Source organism: Hemiscyllium ocellatum, chromosome 1 (genome assembly GCF_020745735.1).
Source record: "Hemiscyllium ocellatum isolate sHemOce1 chromosome 1, sHemOce1.pat.X.cur, whole genome shotgun sequence".
Taxonomy (NCBI): domain Eukaryota; kingdom Metazoa; phylum Chordata; class Chondrichthyes; order Orectolobiformes; family Hemiscylliidae; genus Hemiscyllium; species Hemiscyllium ocellatum.
Genome location: NC_083401.1, coordinates 158,481,992 through 158,503,171, shown reverse-complemented (window position 1 = coordinate 158,503,171; position 21,180 = coordinate 158,481,992). Strand labels below are relative to the sequence as shown.

General features: G+C 40.6%; 1 protein-coding gene across 3 annotated transcripts in view; it reads left to right on the top strand.

Moving 5' to 3' along the window:
- The window catches only part of anapc10 (anaphase promoting complex subunit 10), a 43,261-nt gene that overhangs the window by 15,432 nt on the left and 6,649 nt on the right, over positions 1–21,180 (top strand). Inside the window, exons 4-5 of one of the 3 annotated variants that reach the window (XM_060832896.1) lie at positions 8,065–8,185; positions 11,268–11,328. In XM_060832896.1, coding sequence (XP_060688879.1) covers positions 8,065–8,185; positions 11,268–11,300 — 154 coding nt within the window. In that variant the 3' untranslated portion in view covers positions 11,301–11,328. Of the gene's footprint in view, positions 1–8,064; positions 8,186–9,383; positions 9,724–11,267; positions 11,329–21,180 lie in introns of those variants that run through there. The other 2 variants (XM_060832904.1, XM_060832886.1) reach the window with 2 other exon arrangements.

The following is a 21,180-nucleotide window of genomic DNA, read 5'->3' as shown; positions in this document are numbered from 1 at the left end:
ATTTTACTGGAAAACAATTCAAGATTATCAATGGGGCTTGCGATGTACTGGGATTTGTTTATGCACAGTAGAAGTCACATTTAGTCACATACAAGACCTTGTTCTTTGTAGGCAAAGGGAATTTGTCCATATAATCCACCTTTGTCGTTGAGGAAAGGATTATGAAGACTGCTAAACCCTATCGAATTTCCCATGCCAATGCCCTAACCAATCAGAGCCTAGCTTCCTGAACTGAATTTAATCGGCAAACTAAGCTTGACAGTGAACAGTTTCTGCTACATCACCATGCCATCCCTGATAACCAGTTGGCTGGATAATTGACATTCTTTTTCTTTATTGTACCTTGGTCCTGATGAGTGCAAGTTGAAACTTCACTTGGCAAAGGAGCAGTGCTCTGAAAGCTGGTGATTTTAAATAAATCTGTTGGACTATAACCTGGTGTTGCAAAATGAAAAGTATTGACTTGGTACCATAGTGTCATACAGCATGGAATCTTCGGTCCAACTCGTCCGTACCAACCAGCTGTCCCAATCTGAACTAGTCCCATTTCCTAGCATTTGGCCCATATCCCTCTATTCATATACCCATCCAGATGCCTTTTAAATGTTGTGATTGTACTCTCCTCCACTACTTCCTCCGGTAACTCATTCTTTCTCCACCCCCGAGGCTTCCAGTTTCATTCCTGATAAAGGGCTTTTGCCCGAAACATTGATTTTCCTCCTCCTCAGATGCTGCCTGACCTGTGCTTTTCCAGCACCACACTCTTGACTCTAATCTCCAGCATCTGCAGTCCTCACTTTCACCAATATGTGCACCACACTATGTATAAAAATGTTACTCTTCAGAACTTTGTAAAATCTTTCCTTTCTCTCCTGAAACCAATATCCTCTAAGGCAGCACGGTGGCTCAGTGGTTACCACTGCTGCCTCACAGCGTCAGGGACCTGGGTCCGATTCTAGCTTCGGGCGACTGTGTGTAGAGTTTGCACATTCTCCCCGTGTCTGCATGGGTTTCCTCCGTGTGCTCCAGTTTCTTCCCACAATCCAAAGATGTGCAGGTCAGGTGAATTGGCCATGCTAAATTGCAATAGTGTTGAGGGATTTGTAGGTTAGGTGCATTAGTCATCAATAAATGTAGAGAAATAGGGACTGGGTGGGTTACTCTTCAGAGGGCTGGTGTGGACTTGTTGGGCCTAAGGGCCTGTTTCCTCAGTGTAGGGATTCTACACATTCTATATATGTCGTTTTAGACTCATCCATTCTATACCCCAGACTATTCAATCTCTCCTGATAACTCAAACCCTCTAGTCGTGGCAACTTCCTTGTTGATATTTTCTGCGACCTCTAAGGTTTAAGAACACCTTTTTCATAGAAGGATGACCAGAATTGTACGCGGTGTTCTAAAAGGGTCTCACCAGTGCCCTGTATGGCCACAGACTTTCATCCCAACTCCTAAACTAATGTTCTGACAAATGAAGACAAGCAGACCAAACACCACCTTCACCACTCTGAAACTGGCATTGCAGGTAGACAAGGGACAATGCACCTGCACCTCCAGGTCTCTTGGTTTGGCAACATTCATGAAGGTCCTACCATGAATTGGATATGTCCTGCCCTAGTTTGACTTAACAAAATGCAACACCTCACATTTATCTAAATTAAACTCCATTTACTATTCTTCAGTCCATTGGTGCATATGAATAATGAAGAATCGCATCATCCAAATGGTGAGGCTGCAGGGAAACCTGGGTGACCTTTGTATATGTTTTAAAGCAAATATTATTCCAGTCTATTTAAGATATGCTCAAATTCAAATATTTAAACATAGTTAATAAATGGAAAATACTTAAGCCTAAGTCCAGATCATTAATTAGTCATTATAGGTGAAATCTAGGATAACTACTGTTCTAGTTCTAGCTTCCATTATTTATTTTGTGGGCACGTCCCAGAGCCAATCTGTTAAACATTAATTGATGTAGTAACAATTAAAAAAAGCTTTGGGCTTCAGGACACAGTAATGTTATAATTGATTTAGGAATCATATTTTTTAGAGTCATAGAGATATACAGCATGGAAACTGATCCTTTGTTCCAACTCGTCCATGCTGACCAGATATCCCAACCCAATCTAATCCCACCTGCCAGCACCTGGCCTATATCCCTCCAAGCCCTTCCTATTGATATATCCATCCAAATGCCTCTTAAATGTTGCAATTGTACCAGCCTCCACTACTTCCTCTAGCAGCTGATTCCATACCCGTACCACCCTCTGTGTAAAAAACGTTGCCCCTTAGGTCTCTTTTATATCTTTCCCCTCTCACCCTAGACCTATGCCCTCTAGTTCCAGACTCCCTGACCCCAGGGAAAAGACTTTGCCTATTTACCCTATCCATGCCCCTTATAATTTTGTAAAACTCTATAAGGTCATCCCTCAGCCTCCAACGTTCCATGGAAAACAGCCCCAGCCTGTTCAGCCTCTCTCTACAGCTCAAATCCTCCAACCCTGGCAATATCCTTGTAAATCTTTTCTGAACCCTTTCAAGTTTCACAATTTCTTTCCCATAGGAAGGAGACCAGAATTTTGTATTGCCAGAAGTTATTTCAGTTGCTGATACTATTTCCTCTGACCTAAATGATGTGAGTTCAAGTTCAGTATCCTGGAGGATACTATTCAACAGGAAGTGAACTGGGCAAGGCATATAAATACACTGACCTCAAGAGCATGTCAGTGGCTAGGAATCCTGTCGTGAGTGTTTCATCTCCTGATCCCTAAAGCCTGTCTACCACCAGTGAGGCACTAGTCAGGAGTGTGATGGAATATTCACCCTTTGCCTGAATGAGTGCAGCTCCAACAGCATGCAGGATGAAGCAGCCCACTTGATTCATACCTCATCCCTGAATATTCATTCCTTCCATCACCGTCGCTCAGTAACAGCAGTGTGTTTCATCAACAAGATGCACTGCAGAAATTCACCAATCCTCCTTAGGCACCACCTTCCAAATCTACAACTGCTTCCATCTATATCGACCAAGGCAGCAGATACATGGGAACAGCACAACCCTCCAGATCCTATCCAAGCCACTCGCTATATTCTGACTTGGACATATGTTGCTGCTCCTTCAGTGTAACTGGGTCAAAATCCAAGAACTCCCTACCTAATGGTACTGTGAGTCTACCTGTACCAAATGGGCAACAGCATTTTAAGCAGGCAGCTCACCACCACCTCCCTCTGCCTGAAGAAATTCCCTCAGGTCAGTCTTAAAAGGTCATTCCTTCACTTTGAGGCTGTGCCCTTGAGTCCTAATCTCTCCTGCTAGTGGAAACATCTTTACGTGTGCTCTATCTCTGCCTTTCAGTATTCTACAAGTTTCATTGAGATCCCTTGTCATCCTTCTAAACTCCATTGAGAACTCCAGACCCAGAGTTCTCAACTGCTCATATGACAAGCCCTGCATCCCCAGGACCCTTTCCAGTGCAAGCATGTTCTTCCATAGATATGAGGCCCTATTCAGTATTCCAAATGTGGTCTGACCAGAGCTTTATACAGCTCAGGAATACATCTCTTTGCTTGTATTCAAACCGTTTTGAAATGAGTGCCAGCATTACATTTGTCTTTTGCATTGTCAACTGAACCTACACATTCACCCTAAGCGAATCTTGAACTATGACTCTCCAATTCCTTTATGCTTCAGACTTCTGAAGCCTTTCTCTGAAATAAAGTCAGTGCCTCTACTCTTCCTACCAAAGTAGGAACCAAAAGGGGTATCCATGGGCACCCGTATGGGCCCCAGCTGTGCCTGTCTCTTTGTTGGTTACGTAGAACGATTGATCTTCCATAGTTACACCGGCACCACTCCCCACCTCTTCCTCTGCTACGTTGACGACTGCATTGGCGCCACCTCGTGCTCTCGCGAGGAGGTTTAGCAATTCATCAACTTCACCAACACATTCCACCCTGACCTTAAATTTACCTGGACCTCTCCATCTCCATTAATGACGACTGACTTGACACTGACATTTTTTACAAACCCACCGACTCCCACAGCTACCTGGATTACACCTCTTCCCACCCTGCTTCCTGCAAAAATGCCATTCTGTATTCCCAATTTCTCCGCCTCTGCCATATCTGCTCCAAGGAGGACCAGTTCCACCACAGGACACACCAGGTGGCTTCCTTCTTTACAGACCGCAGTTTCTCTTCCCATGTGGTTAAAGATGCCCTCCAACGCATCTCATCCACATCCCGCACCTCCGCCCTCAGACCCCACCCCTCCAACCGTAACAAGGACAGAACACCCCTGGTGCTCACCTTCCACCCTACCAACCTTCGCATAAACTGCATCATCCGCCGACATTTCCGCCACCTCCAAAAAGACCCCACCACCAGGGATATATTTCCCTCCCCACCCCTTTCTACCTTCCGCAAAGACCATTCCCTCTGACTACCTGGTCAGGTCCATGCCCCCCCGACAACCCACCTTCCCGTCCTCGCACCTTCCCCTGCCACCGCAGGAATTGCAAAACCTGTGCCCACACCATCTCCCTCACCTCCATCCAAGGCCCTAAAAGAGCGTTCCACAGCCATCAAAGTTTTACCTGCACATCCACTAATATCATTTATTGTATCCGTTGCTTCCGATGCGATCTCCTCTACACTGGGGAGACTGGACGCCTCCTAGCAGAGTGCTCTAGGGAACATCTCTGGGATACCCGCACCAATCAACTCCCCCTCCCACTCTGCCGAGGACATGGATGTCCTGGGCCTCCTTCACCGCCGCTCCCTCACCACCAGACGCCTGGAGGAACTACACCTCATCTTCCTCCTCGGAACACTTCAACCTCAGGGCATCAATGTGGACTTCAACAGTTTCCTCATTTCCCCTTCCCCTACCTCACCCCAGTTCCAAACTTCCAGCTCAGCACTGTCCCCATGACTTGTCCTACCTGCCTATCTTCTTTTCCACCTATCCACTCATCCCACCCCCCCCGACCTATCGCCTTCATCCCCTCCCCCCACTCACCTATTGTACTCTATGCTACTTTCTCCCCACCCCCACCCACCCTCTCACTTATCTCTACACCCTTCAGGCTCTCTGCCTGTATTCTTGATGAAGGGCTTTTTCCTGAAACGTCGATTTTACTGCTTGGATGCTGCCTGAACTGCTGTGCTTTTCCAGCACCACTCTAATCTAGACTCCTCCTACCAAAGTGCATAACCTCACATATTCCCACATTGTATTTCATCTGTCACTTCTTTACCCACTCAATTGGTCTGTCCAAGTCCTTCTGCAGCCTTCCTGCTTCCTCAACACTATCTGCCCCTCCACGTATTTTTGTGTCATCTGCAAACTTAGCAACAATGTCTTCAGTTCCTTCGTCCAGCTTGTTAACGTATACCATTAATAGTTGTGATCCCAATACTGACCCCTGCGGACCTCCACTAGTCAACAGCTGCATCCTGAAAGAGACCCCTTCATCCCATTCTCTACCTTCTGGCAGTCAGCCAATCTTCTATCCATGCCAGTACCTTCACTCTTGCACCGTGCGCTCTTATTTTATTCCCCAGTCTCCTGTGTGGTACCTTGTGGAAATCCAAATAAATCCTGCCACTGTCTATCCTTTGTCTAACTTGCTTGTTACCTCCTCAAAGAATCTAACAGATTTGTCAGGTGTGACCTCCCCTTGATGAGACCATATTATTTTAGCCCTGTTTTACCATGCACTTTCAAATTCTTTGCAATCTCATCCTAGATGAATCTAAGATCAAATACTGAGATCAGGCTAACTCACCTTTTAGTTTCCTGTCTTCTGCCTCCCTTCCTCCTTAAACAGAGGTGTGACATTAGCCATTTTCCAGTTCTCTCTGACCCTCCCTGACTCCAGTGATTCCTGAAAGATCACCACCAATGCATGTACAATCTCCTCGGCTATCTCCTTCAAAACTCTGAGATGCAGTCCATCTGTTCCATGTGATTTATTCACTTTCAGACCTATCAGCTTCCCTTTCCCTGCACCTTCTCCTTAATAATGGTCACTCCACTCACCTCTGCCCCGACTCTCTTGAAATTCTGTTCTGCTGCTGATGTCTTCCACAGTGAAAACCTGTGCAAAGTATCTATTCAGTTCCTCCACCATTTCTTTGTTCTCCATTACCACTTCTCCAATGTTGTACAATGTCCACTCTTGCCTCTCTGGTCTTTTATATATCTAAAAAAAACTCCTGCAATCTTCTTTTATATTACCAGCTAATTCATCTCTTATATTTCATCTTTTTTCCCTCATTCCTTTTTTAGTTGACCTCTGCTCATTTTGAAAGGCTTCCAAGTCCTCTGGTTTCCCACTAATCTTCACCACATCGTCTGCTTTTGCTTTTATATTGCCCCAACTATCTTTGTTAGCCTCATCGTCCACTTAGTATGTTTTCCTTCTTTGGGATGAATTTCTCCTGTTCCTCCTGAATTACCCCCAGAAACCCCTGCTATTGCTGCTTCATTGTCTTCCCTGCCTGTGTCCCTTTCCAATCAACTCCAGCAAACAACTCCCGCATGTCTTGGTATTAGCTTTTCGCGTTATCAACACTTTTCATGGCATCACTATTTATTTACCCAAGTTCTCTAGCTTCCATATCCTTCTCCACATAAACACTGATGCAACATACTCATTTAGTATCTCAGCTACCTCCTGCAGTTCCACACATAGACAGCTTTGCTGACATTTAAGGGATCTTATTCTCTCTTTTGTGCTTAATATATTTGTAGAAACCCTTTAGATTCTCCTTAACTCTATTTGCCAAAGCTATTTCATGTCTCCTTTTTGCTCTCCTGATTTCCTCCTTAAGTATATTCCAACTACCCTTATAGACCTCTAGGAATTCCCTTGATCCCTGCTGTCTATACCTGACATATGCTTCCTTCTTTTTCTTGATCAGAACCTCAATTTCTCCAGTCATCCAGCATTCCCTACATCTGTCTGCTTTGCCCTTCACCACCTTGGACTCTTGTTTCCTCATTTTTGAAGGCTTCCCACTTTTCAGCCATCCCTTTACCTGTGAATGTTCAACCCCAATCAACTGTTGAAAGCTCTTGCTGAATACCTTCAAATTGGCCTTCCTCAAATTTAGATCAGGTGTATCCTTTATGATTGAGGTGTACAAAATTGTGAGCGGCAGAGATAGAGTAGATAGAAGGAACCTGTTCCCCTTGGCAGAGTTCAAAAACTAGGGGTTATAGATTCAAGCTAAGTGGCAGAAGGATTAGAGAGAATGTGAGGGAAAGCCTTTTGTACTCAAGGTGATGGGAGTCTGGAATTCATTGCCTGAGTTGGTGGTGGAGGCAGAGACCCTAAATTCTTTTAAAAAGCATCGTAAGTGCTGTCAGCTGCAAGGCTATGTGCGACATGCTGGAAGATGAGATCAGAAAGGGCACCTGGGTGTCTTGGTTCAGCATGGACAAGATGGCCAAATGACTGTATAATTTCTATGCTTCCATGGAGATTCAGAAATTGTGAATTATATTCTCATGTGATTTGAAAGCAGCGATACTTTTAGTATCTCAACAAAACTTACTTTTTGATACATAAATGTTCTTCTGATGTCTTGCTGGTGAAATTGTATCGTACAAATCAGGCAAGTACACTGTTTGTGTAGTCTGCAGTGAATTGCTGGTCAGAATTGAGGTAGCTTTCAGATTACCATGATTATCTATAGTGCTAGGGCTAAGTGAGTGGTGGTGGTTGTGGTGGGGATGTAAATTTGACAACATACTCTGGATTGCTTTCTCAAAGTCATAGTGGGATATACTTGTATGTGTGGTGGTTTGATTGAGGGCAGCTTTCAGATTTACCTGAAGGCCCCACACATACAACTCCTAGGCTAGCCCACAGTTCACACTTCTGCACATAAAGGTGATAAGTTTGTTTTGATTTTAATAGATTTCAGTTACATCTGTTAGGAGTTAATTTAAGAAAAACAAAAAGAAAAGGCAGCTGTTCTTATTACAAGCACCTGACCGCTATGCTATGTATTTCTGATACTTCAGTTACTGTAATTAATTTGATTGTTTTATAGCCGGAAAACAACTGTGAAAACCCTATGTATTTATGCAGACTACAAATCAGATGAAAGCTATACTCCAAGCAAGGTCTCTGTCAGAGTGGGAAACAACTTCCATGACCTCAAAGAAATGCGGGTATGAATTTATCACCTCCTTTCTTGATAACAGTTGGTGTTATAATAGTCCTCCCCTTGTTATCAAGGTTCCTGCAGCCCTCCTGCAGTGATTTCCCAGTCTTTCATCTTCATTGTTGCATGGTGCATATGAAGAAATATCTGAGGACTGCTTTTCTCAAGTATTGTGCTTTGTGAATTTTCCTAATAAACATACAGCATTTAAAACACCTTTTTAAATCTTCAAGACCGCAGTATTCATGTAAACAAACCAGCGAATTAAACATTTCTGCAAATCTAAGGACTGGGTTACTAGACACCAAAGTAGCATTAGCTGAAGTTTTGGTTCCCTTGTTCTGTGCTAAATATGGGCAGAATGTGCTCATGATGAGGTTACATTTCAGCAAATACTTTAAAGGTGCACAGCATCATAGCTTAGGGTGATACATTTTGGTGTTTAAAAAAAAATTGAGTCCTTTATCTACCCCCTCAGAAAATATAGAAGGATTGTCTTCCCAATGTGATGAGATTAGAATTGGAATTGGTAAGAGTGTCTGTGTTAGCACATACTTAACATTGAGTGAGGTATGAAATTCACTGTCAAAGATTGTGCATTTGAAAACCCAATTTCGGAGGACACACTACAGCTACCCTGTCCCTCAGTAGAATCTGATCCTTTTTCATTAGTTGTGCGATGCTACATGAAACACCATCATGTTAAAGTATGTCAGAGCACTCATAATTTTGATTGAAATCCCAAGATTTTTTTAATGAGAGCCATTTAATGATATTTTTTTCAAAAGGACTATTCTTTAACAAGGGCCAACTGGAGACCACACAAAAACTGATTATACAGAAAAATCTTCTTGCCATACTCTTCAATATAAAGAATTTACTGTCTTCTGCAATTCCCTATCAATATTATCTGAAAGGCATTTCTTGTTATTCTTATATGACATCTATGCTTTTTTGGCAAGCATTTATTGACCTTGAAGTTGGAGGTGATCTTCTTGTAACTTTCCAATACATGTGGTGTGAATTCCACATAAATGTTAGTGAGAGAGTGGATTTTGGATTTTCAGGATTTTATCCCAGCAGTGATGGAGGAGGGATATTTTCCAAGTCAAGATGTTGTGTGACTTTGAAAGGAGCTAACACGTAAGGATGTGCCTATGTTCCTGCTGCCCTTGTGCTTTTATATATTATATCATTTTTTTTAGGTGTTTGGAAGAAGCATGTGAACAGGAATACTTGAGTGCACCGGAGACAATGAGGATTGAAAAACTCACAAGCAGTATTTGCTTGATGTAACTGAGCAACATTGAAGCTCAGGGGAAAAAGGACTGACTCTGAGGAAATGTACATACAGGAAAAGAGGGTGATAAACCAGAATAGGAGCATGCATTGAAACTGGAATTTTGCAGTAACTTACCTCCTGATTTTCTGAACTCCACATGCCATCTACAAGGTGCAAGTCAGCATTGTAATGGAGTACTCTATACTTATCTGGATGAGGACAGCTCCAAAACAATGAAATAAAGTTGATACTGCTTAGAACAATGCATTCCCCTTGATTGGCACTGCATTCTCAACCATGAAGATTCATTCCTTCTATTATTAATAGAAAATGACTACAGTGTGTACCATCCACAAGCTACCCTGCACCAACATAACACGGCTTCTTCGAAATAACTTCCTGTTCACATGTTTCCTCCAAACATGTAAAAAGATTTCTGGTATTAGCTTCTTCCACAAGGGGAAACACCCTTGTCATACCTATCCCATCAAGACTTCTAAAAAATCTTGTTTCTTTAAATAAGGTTGTCTCTCATTCTTCTCAACTCCAAGTAGTACAGGCCCAACCAACTCAACTTCCCATTAGAAGACAGTCCCTCCAAAGAATAAAATTAGTGAACCTTCTCTGGATTGCCTCCAATGTCTGTATCTTTGCTTAGATAAGGGGCCCAAAACTCTTCACCGTATTCTAGCTGTGGTCTGACTACAGCCTTATATAGTTTTAGAAAAACCTACCTAATTTTATACTCCATTCCTTTTGAAATAGAACCAACACACCACTTCCGTTCCCTATTACCTTTTGAACTTTGTTGCTAGCTTTTTGTGATTCATGGATGAGGACTCCTAAATCGCTGTTCTACAGCTTTTTGCAGTCTTGTTCCATTTAAATAATATTCAGCTCCTCTGTTCTTCCTGCCAAAGTACATAACCTCATATTATATTCCATCTTTCAAATTTTTCACCACTTGCTTAAGCTGTCTATATCGCCCTGCAGAGTCTCATCTTCACCCCTTGCATTCACACCCATTTTTGTGTCATCCCCAAACTTGTAGTTAACCTTCCGAAAGCCAATGATTTGACGTTATTTCCATATGATAATGCTTCCATTAAAACCTTAGATGAGGAAATTGAATGTTGCAGTTTTATGGCACTTTTAACATAGCAAAATTCTAAATTATTAACATATATTCTGAAGATTGTGGCCGCAGCACTGACCTCAGTGACACACCACTAGTTACAGGCTGTTTTCCTGAAAATGCCAACTTACCCCAACTCTTTGTCTTCTATTAGTTAGCCAATTCTCCATCCATTCTAATATGTTACTCCAACTTTTAAGTAGCCTAACCTGTGGTACCTTATCAAACACATTCTGGAAATGTAAATATATTACATCCACTGCTTGTTAACTCCACAAATAATTGTAATAAATTTACTTGGCATGATTCTCCCTTTGTGAAGCCATGCTGACTATGTTCTTGCTATGATATTTTTCCACTAACAAATGGTAAGCCAACTGGCTTTTATTTACCTGTCTTACATCTTTCCCTTTTAAAATAAACGTGATACACTGTTAGTTTTCTCATCCTCTGGGAATTTCCAGAATCTAAGGGTTCTTAGAAGATTACTGCCAAGATTCCTTGGCTTCATCATAGAACAGTGCTACTTAACTGCACATATTACTGTTATTTCAAACTTTTACTTATCATTTCATACTTCCAAATTTTGCCATTCAAGAATATGGAATGACCTGGCTTCTATTATGTGTTATTAACTTTATTGGATAAAATTGTTACTGGTTCTTATTTCAGCAATGGTCTCCAGGTTTTTCCTCAGACACTTAAGCATTTAGCAGATGGTTTGTTTTAACAGGTACGTAACAGGTATTAAACATTGCTCTCGATTCAAAACAATCTTAAAAGGTTGATTTGCAATCTGAAATTAATGAACGCCTCCCAAACTCAAGTTAAACTGGCTGCAGCTTATGTTTACTTCATGACTTTGCATTTTGTGACTTTAAAGCTCCACCTCAGCAGCCATTGTGCATTACTTGATGTAACGCTTGTCTGCTTCTTGACTGTTGGGGCACTTCTAACATAAAAAGAAGAATTCTAAGGTTTTCCATAGAATCATAGCCAGATAAAATAATGACAAATCATTACCTTTAGGAGGGTTAATTAAAAATTTGGCCATATGAATAGATTTTTGGAGAGTCTTAAAAAAGGGGAGGGAGGCAGGCAGAGAGCCCAAATGTTAGGGAGATAGTTCCACAGCATGCAGTTCAGGTAACTGAAAGCATGATTGTAAAGATTGGAGTGAAGAGATTTGAGAATCCATGAGAGAAAATAGTTAGAAGAACATAGTGGTTTTGGAGGATTTTAGAGCTGGAGGAAAATATTGAAATTGGGAGAGGCAATGCCATGGCAATAATGGAACATTAGTAAGAAAGTTTAGAAAGAATCTTGGTTGACAAAGAATAGGTCAGCGAGCTCATTTGTAGCATGGAAACATAGATGATAGGAGCAAGAGTAGGCCATTCATCCCCTTAAGCCTGTTCTGCCATTCAATATGATCATGGTTGTTCATCAAACACAATACTGTTTCCCCATATCCCTTGAGACACAGCTATATCCATTTCTGTGAAAATACATAACTTTGTCCTCAAGTACTGTTTTTGGCAATGAATTCCACAAACTCTCCACTCCCTGTATGAAGAAGTTTCTCCTCATCTCAATTCTAAAATGTTTACCTCCTTATTCTTAAGCTATGATCCCTTGTTCTGAACTTCCCCACCATGTGGAACATCCTTCCTGCATCTGTTCTGTCTAGTTCTGTTAGAATTTTATAGGTTTCTAGGAGATTTCCTGTCTTATTTCTAAGCTCCCAGTAAATATAATCCTGACTGATACAATCTCCCCTCTTACATCAGTCCTACCATCCAACGAATCCATTTGGTAAACCTTCACTGCACTCCTTCTATAGCAAGAATACCCTTCCTCAGAAAATGACTCCAAACTGTACTTGTATTCTAGGTGTGGTCTCACTAAAGCCCTTTATAGTTGCAGCAAGATCTCCTTGTTCCTGCATTTGAATCCTGTCACTATGAAGACCAACATAACATCAGCTTCTTTACTACCTGCTGCACCAGGACCCCCAGGAATTATTGAACATTACCCACTCTCAAATTACAGCTATTCCAATAATCTACCTTCCAATTATTGCGACCAAAGTAGATAGCTTCGCATTTATCCACACTATACTGCATCTGCCATGCATCTACCCATTCATACAGCCTGTCTAAATCATACTGCAACATCTCTGCATCCTCCCTTCAGCTCATCCTTCCACCCAGCTTTGTGTCATCTGCACATTTTGAGATATTATATTTAATTCCCTCATGTGAATCATTAACATACATTGTGAATAACTGGAATCCTAGTACTGATCCCTGTGGTATCCTACTAGTCACTACCTGCCATTTAGAAAAAGATCCATTTTTTCCTATTGTTTGTTTTCTGTCTGCTAGCCAATTTTCTATCCATCTCCATACACTACCCCCAATCCCATATACTTCAATTTTACATATTAAGCTCTTATGTGGGACTTTGTCAAAAGCCTTCTGAAAGTCTAAACTAGCCATACTCACTGGCTGTCTGATCAATTCTACTAGATACATCCTTGGAAGAATTTAAGTAGATTTGTAGAGTGTGATTTCCCTTTTGTAGATCCATGCTGACTGTGTCAAAGTGGTCTACTATTAAATCCTTGATCATACACTCTAGCATCTTCCCCATTACCAGCATTAATGTCACTGGCCTATAATTCTGCTTTCTCTCTACCTTTCTTTTTAAACAGTGAGGTTATGTTAGCTACCCTCCAATTTGTACAGACTATACCAAAAGCTAAAAAAAAGTCTCGAAAGATGATCACCGATGCATCCACCCTTTCCTGGGTCATTTCCTTAGGTACGCTGAGATGTGGACTATCAGGCCCAGAGAATTTATTAGCCTTCAATCCCATCAATTCCTCTAACACCACTTCTCTACTAAAACAGATTTGCTTCAGTTTCTCCATTTCACTGTTTATCATTTCTGGTACTTTGTTCATCTTCTACTTTGTGAAGACAGAGGCAAAATATGAATTTAGTTTCATCATCCCATTTTTATTTTGTTCTCCATTATAAATTCCCCTGTTTCTGGCTGTAAAGACCCACATTAGTTTTCACTAATCTTTTTCTCTCCCGACAGAAACTTTTGCAGTCTGTTTTAATATCCCACTCAAGCTTGGACTCAAAGTCCATCTTCCATTTCTTAATCGATCCCATGGTCCTCTTTGGCTGACAAAAACTACTTCCAATCCTCAGTTCTATAGTTTCTTCCTAATGTGTATGGCTCTTTTTAAAAATCTAATAATATCTCTCTAAATTCCCTTGTAAGCCATGGTTTGGTCATTGTTCTCTTTGCACTCTCACACCAAACAGGAATAAACATTTTTTGTAGTTCATCCATTTGCTCTTCGAACATTTGCCATTGCCTTTCCAGTCTTTCCAACATTTCCTGATCCATTATAGCTAACTCATGCCTCATACTGTCATAGTTTCCCTTGTTAATCTTCAGGACCTTAGTCTCAGTATCAATTCGTAACTGCTCTCTGGGCAATTACGGATGGGCAATAAATGCTGGTCCAGCCAATGGGTGCCCTTATCCCATGAATGGCTCGCACTCGATCTTGAAGAATTCTGTCATCTTATGGTCACTCCTCCCAACGGAGGTCTCACATCTACAATTACCATTTATTTATTCCTTTCTCATTATATAAATCCAAAGAAAGATGGCCTGGATTTGGTACGTTTCTCAACATATTGGCCCAGGCAGCAATGCCGTGTACTCTGTAGTCACATCAGTAGGAGGAATCCCTAGTTTGATTTGCCTAATCTATGTTCAGGTTAAAGTCATCCATAATTACAGATGTTCCTTTACCACATGCGTCTCTAATGTCCTGTTTAGTGTCATTCCCATCATCACCAATACAGTTTGGTGGTCTAGGTACCACCCTTCTAATGTATTTTGCCCTGTTGTATTTCTTAATTTGATCCGCGCAAATTCTACATTGCTTGAGCTAATATCTTTCCTCAGTGTAGTGCTTATATCCAATGCAACTCCACGCCCTTCCCTTTTTGTCTGTCTTTCTTAAATACTAAACATCGCTGAATGTCCAGATCCCATCACTGGTCACCCTGCAGCAATTTCTCCGTAACCCAGCTATATCATACCAATTTACAACTATTTGCATGACATAATTCATCCACTTTATTTTGACTACTCCATGCATTCAAGCACAAATCTTGCCTTCTAAACATTTCTTGTTCCATTTTCAATATTTTCTTTACCGTGGCCTTGTTTGATTCCTGTGTCCATCACGTCTTTTATTGCCGTTGCTGCCTTTTGTTCTTGGCCATGATTCCCCTTCCTCTAATCTCTTGCAATGGTTCCTATCTTCCTGCCAATTTAGTTTGAAACCATCCCAATGACTTTAGTAAATACTTTCCCAAGTATGGTCCTGCCCAGTTGTAAACTGTCTCACCTTCCCTCAGAACTGGTTCCAAAGCCCCAGGAATCTGAAACTCTTCCCCCTTTAGTCGTATTTTCATCTGATAGATTGTATTTTTTCCTACTTTGACCAACATGTGGCCCTGATACTGAGATCATATTCACTTTGCTTCCTAATTCCCTATATTTTGCTTTTAGGACCTTTTCCTATTTTTATATATGTTGGTTTCAATGTGTACCATTTCCTTTCAGGATGTCCTGGAGACTCTCTCAGGCAATCTTGATCATTGCACTATGGAGACAACATACGATCTTTGAGTCTCATTTGTGGCCACAGAAACACTTATCTATGCCTTTTATAATATTCATAGGGATTCAATTGTTTCCACATTTTTATTTCTCCCATGTGAGCAGTACCAAATGTGGTGCCACAAACTTGACTGTTGCTGTTTTCTCCTGGGAGGACATTCCCATCAACAGTATTCAAAGTGGTATTTCTGCTTTGCACAGGAATAACTGGGACTCCTGCATTGTCCTCTTCCTCTGCCTGGTAGTCACCCATTCCCTTTCTGCATTTGGCATCTTTGCCAGCAGTGTGACCACTTCTCTAAAGGTGCTATCCATGACTCATTAGCTTTGTGGATGTTCCACAGTGTCCCCAACCATTTCTCCAGCTCCAAAACCCAGGCTTTCAGGAATTGCAACTGGTCCTGGGCATTGGAAACATGTCCAGCTTCCCACATAGTGCAGGAGGAGCACATCGTGACTTTGAGCTCTCCTGCCATGACTACCCATTTCAAGTTAAGAATATCATAATACCAGGCTAAAGTCCAACAGGTTTATTTGAAAGTTTTTGGAATGATGCTCCTTTGTCAGGTAGCTAGTGGGGTAGTATGCTTTTTGAACAAAATAGAATACATCTGCAAATACAAATATGCAAATTCACCCCATGGACTTGTGTATGTGCATGCCTGTGTAATTTGGAAATAGAACCAGTCTAACTCTAATTTGGAAATAGAACCAGTCTAACTCTAAGTTGGGATATAGACAAACTCTAACCTCATACCTTTAATATATTGTCTGAACTGAGAAATTTGTTTTTTTTTAAACTGATAAAGCCTTAAGTTATCTTGGGGCTGTGACTTGAAAGAAATTCTGGGATTTACATATTATTCAATCGAAACCTGTATCCCCATTCTAAGTGATTAAAGACTTAACAGCAATCTAGGACTGTCCAATACATTGCATCAATTGTACAACACTTAGGTCTTTTACTATAAATTCTGTGTCCTGTGATCTTGTCCCACTAGCCATCTGCTGAAGGAGAGCGCTCCAAAAGCTTGTACTTTCAAATAAACCTGTTGGACTATAATCTGATGTTGTGTGATTTGAACTTTGTCCACCCCAGTCCAAAACTGGCACCTCCACATCATGGTTTCCCCTTTAAGCATCTTCCAAAAGGCTTAACTTAATATCGAAAAATACCAATTTCTCTACTGTCCTCCTTTCCTGTTCCTTGTTACTCCAGAATCTCTTGGAAGCTATTAACCATAAGAATACTTTACAAACTATTAGTCATAAAAGTTGGAAATATTAACCTGTCCTTACCTACAAGTTACCAACCAACTCTCTTTGAAGCCTCTAGTTCTGTAATAGTGTAAGACCATTCCTGTGATGTCGCTTTGTTTCTTCCCAGCAAGCAGGACACCCTTCCCAGACTGCTTTACTGTGACGACTATTGCGAGAACCAAATATAATGTGCAGTTGATGCAGCTTAGGATTTGGAGGGCAGAACATTAGTTATGTTCAATATATAAGAGTCAAAATAGAGCTGGATGTTGTCGTCAAACATGCTCCGCAGGTAGCTGTGCAGTAAGAGATATGACAAAACATTAGACATGATTAAAAATAATTTTTTGCCACAGTGTAAAATTGAACCTCAATTTTTTCTAGTATAATTTTATTTAAGAAAGATAACAGAACAAATTGATCTCTCCTTATAATTTAATACATTTGAATTTTATTTTATCCACTAGGTGTCACTGTTCTACAAAAATTATTTGCTGTACATTTTACAATGTGTGAAATTAGAATTAATGATCTGAGAGCTGTTTTGTATTCTTGCTTTTTGAGAAGAGGGTCTCGTAATAAAGCTGTATTGTGATTTCTGTTCCCCCTGCAATTAATTTGCAAATGATGCCTGCTTAAAAAGTGGTGGAGGTTAGAAAATAGGTTGATTCTCTGTACATAATTTGTTGACTTTTTGAGCAGAGGACAGACAGTTGACAAACCATAATCAACTACATAAATTTAGAGAGGATATATCTTGGTATCTTTCCAATTTTTAAATATCTCTCAATATTTAAATTAGCTTTTGTTAAGTACCGCTGCAAAATTTATTTTAAAATGTTGCTAAACATTTTATTGATATTAAAATAGAAATATTTTGGATGGCATGCTAATCCAATTTAATTAATTTATTTGGATGACTTACTCAAAAAACTGGTGTTTAGACAAGCAGGTGGGTACAGGAAATGGACGTAGTCTGAAAAGCTATCCTCTGTTTAGCCACCATTGTGATGACACAACATATTATGCCATGTGCCCAGTCTGAAACTTGTGTTTAAATATTATCTTAAAGTCATTTTAATTGCATAAATAGTATGCCTCAGGCCTATTTATTTAAGTAACTATTCACATATCTCGGGGCTCTAGATAGTTAGGCATGTGAAACTTGATCAGTCATTAGTCAGGTAGCCCAATCTACTGTTCTAATATATCACACTGACCTTCAAAACCATTCTTTCACCACAATGCAAATGTGTTCATTTCACTGGGTATGTCTCATGTGTTTTATAGTAAGGAACTTTAACCTTGAATAAATGCCAGGTGGAAATGTAAACTGTAAGAGATGATGTAATAAGGCGGTTAAATTAGTTGAACAACATGTTGGCAGATGTAATATAATGTTGGGAAATGAGGGATTGTTCACTCACTTTATTTTTAAAAGGTGTGAAACATGTAAATATTGATGTTCAGAGGAACTTTGGGACGCTCATACAAAACACAATGTTAGCATGCAATTACAGCAAGCAATTAAAGCAAATGTCACATTGCCCTTTATTGCAAGGGATTGGGGCACAAGGATGGAGAAGTCTTGTGATATTTTGCAGTGCCTTGGGATTACAACCGGAGTACTATGCACATTTGTTGTCTCAAAATCTAAGGCTATAATTTGGAGGCACTGCAGGGAAGGTTCACGAGGTTGGTTTCTGAGATGAGTGGGTTGAACTGTGTCAAGAGGCTGAATAACTGATTCAAAAATGAATGTTGATCTTCTGAAACCATGCAAGATTCTGAAGATAACAAAACCAGAAATTGCTGGTGAAACTCAGCAGGTCTGGCGGTGTCTGTGGGGAGAAAATACAAAAACGTTTCAGTCTGGTGACTCTTCATCAGAACTAATAGTAGCTAGGAAAATGTGATATTTATACTGAAGATGAGGTTGGGGAAGTTGGAGGATGGGTGGAGATGAAGCTCAGAGATATATATGAAAGGTTAGGCAAGTGAGGGAGTTCTTGATAGTAGGGCAGGACAGAAGAGAAGCTGACTAAGTTATAATAACTGAGAGTAAGAAAGAATGGGTGTGCTCTGCTAAAAGCAACCCATGTCATTACAGGACAGGGTATTGGGTGTGTAAAAACATGGAAGAATGGAATCAGTCTCTGAACTTATTGAACTTAATGCTGGGTTCTTGTGACAACAGTGTTCCCAAATGGAAAATGAGATGTTGTTCTGAGAGTTTGCATTAAGGCTTCCTGGAACAGTGCAGCAGGCTTATGACAAAGCTTGACAAGCTCAACATTAGAAGGTTATTTCTCCAGGGTAAGTACCTAAAATATTGGGCACAGTCTTGGGATAGATGTGAATAATTGAAGATTGATTTGAGGAGAAAGTTCTACATTCAAAGGATTGTGAATTTTTGGAATTGTCTACCTCTACCAAAGATGCTCCATCTTTGAAAATGATTAAATCTGAGAGAGACAATAGAAAAATATATAGTGAGCATGTGGGAAAATGGAGTTGAGGTAGAAAATCAATGATTGTCATATTGAGTGGGGATGCAGACTTAAGGCAGTATGGTCAACTCTGTCTATTTCTCAAGATCTTGCATAAAAGGCATTTCTTTATATGAAGTATCTCATTTATATAAGCTGTTAATTGTTATTCAGAAATTTTTGAGTCTCCAGTGTTGGCTACTTAACTCTTCACTTTGTAAATGTAGTTCTTCAAGCCTGGGCTGTACACTGATGTGTGATCGTTTCTCACATTACTCAAGTCATGTGCTTGAAACGGCAAAGGAGCCAAGCACTTGATCTAAAAGGCTAAGCTTCATGAGACAATGAAGTCCCCATTACCTGGTACCCTGTTACCCATTATTCTCATGCAACCAGCAATAGGTGGGAGTAAGGGTTCAGCCAGATAAGTGTCTGGTGGGGATTGAGGAAAGTAGGGGTGAAAATCGCAGAGACACTGGTCGTCATTTCGCAAACTTCTTTAGACTTCGAACTGGAGAACAATAAATGTCATCCCCCTTGTTCAAAAATAAGCCCAGCAATTATAAAACCAGCAGTTTCACCTCCGTAGAAAAGATTTAGAAACAATAATCCTGGCCAAATTAACATCCTTTTGGACAATTGTGTGCTAATTGAGGAAAGTTAATCATTTGTTAAAAGCAAATTGTGTTCAACTACCTCAATTGTGTTTTCTGATAAGGTAATAGAATAAATGAGGGTAATAAAGTGGATCCTGTGTAAGAATCTCCAGAGGCTGGAGATCAACCAGAGATACCAAGCCAGGGTAAAGCCACTTCCCAGGTTTGGTCAAAATACACTTCTCTCAATTTCAACAGTTGTCATTAAATTGGCAATCATCCCAGGCCAGTAACCCATGCCACTGTCATTCTGACATCTGGTGTCCTGCCCGATCATGAACCACTGTTCAAGCTTGATACCTGAGACTGCTAGTAAGGATGAGTTGCTTCACTTTTCTTATGTTGTCCTGAACCAGCCAAGAGAGAACTTCATGCTTCTCCTAGATCCCCTTCCAGCACCATGCCAATTTCCGTGCCTGTTTGGACTCCTTGATCAGATGGCACCCGGTTGGTGGATGTCGGGGATTTCAGTGGTTGCAAAGTTTCTGGATGAGATGTTATTGAACTATTGGATAATGAGATTTTGTTTGTATATGGTGTGAATTTAATGTCAAAATTAGGGTGAGATTGTGTTTCCATTAAAGTTGTACAAATGCTTCAGCAATTTCAGGGGAATAACAGACGTTCAGATAAATGCCAGTATCCAAATATTACTGTTAACCTTTCACAGCTCTACTGATGGTTTTGTGAAAATGGCTATTCACTGTCTGCTACATGGTTGACTGTGATATAAAGTTGTTAGATTAGTGGATTAGACAGAAACTGAACCTAATGCAAGCATAGGTACTGACTGCCAATCAATCTGACACAGAAAATTAACTCCTTTTTACAAATGTTGTCTTTTCTTCCTTCATATTATATAGATTATTTTTATAGATTCAAAACAAATTTATTTCATTTTCTTTGTCACTACTTTTCTCTTTTTTTTTAATCCCGTCTTCCTTTCCCTCCCTCTATTCACCCACCTTGCTGCACAGTCCAATTAAAATAGTAGGGTGCCCAACTAATCTGAATTTTCTGGAGTCAGCCTGTAATTTGACTTTTCATTCCATTTAATTCCTGATGAAGGGCCTGTGCCCGAAACGTCAAATTTCCTGTTCCTTGGATGCTGCCTGACCTGCTGCGCTTTAACCAGCAACACATTTTCAGCAGTTTTCATTCCATTTCCCAAGTGACACCTTCCTGGGATGCATCCTGGACATTTCTGTCGAAGGACTTTCTGCATATGCATTGGTCACAGAAGTTTGGTCATTTGTGTAATGGGCTGCATTTGATAGTTTGGAGGGTTGAGTCCAAGCTGGCAGTATCAAAATTGGGGCAACTGATCCTTTCCTCCTCTCCATCTCAGAAGTCAAATTTTTCCCTTTCTTGTTTTTATTGTTTGGGTTTTTGTGTTAAAGAGCTGCATAGATGCCTGCTCTCATCACTCAGGTACCCGGTGCTTGTTTGCTTTCACATTGC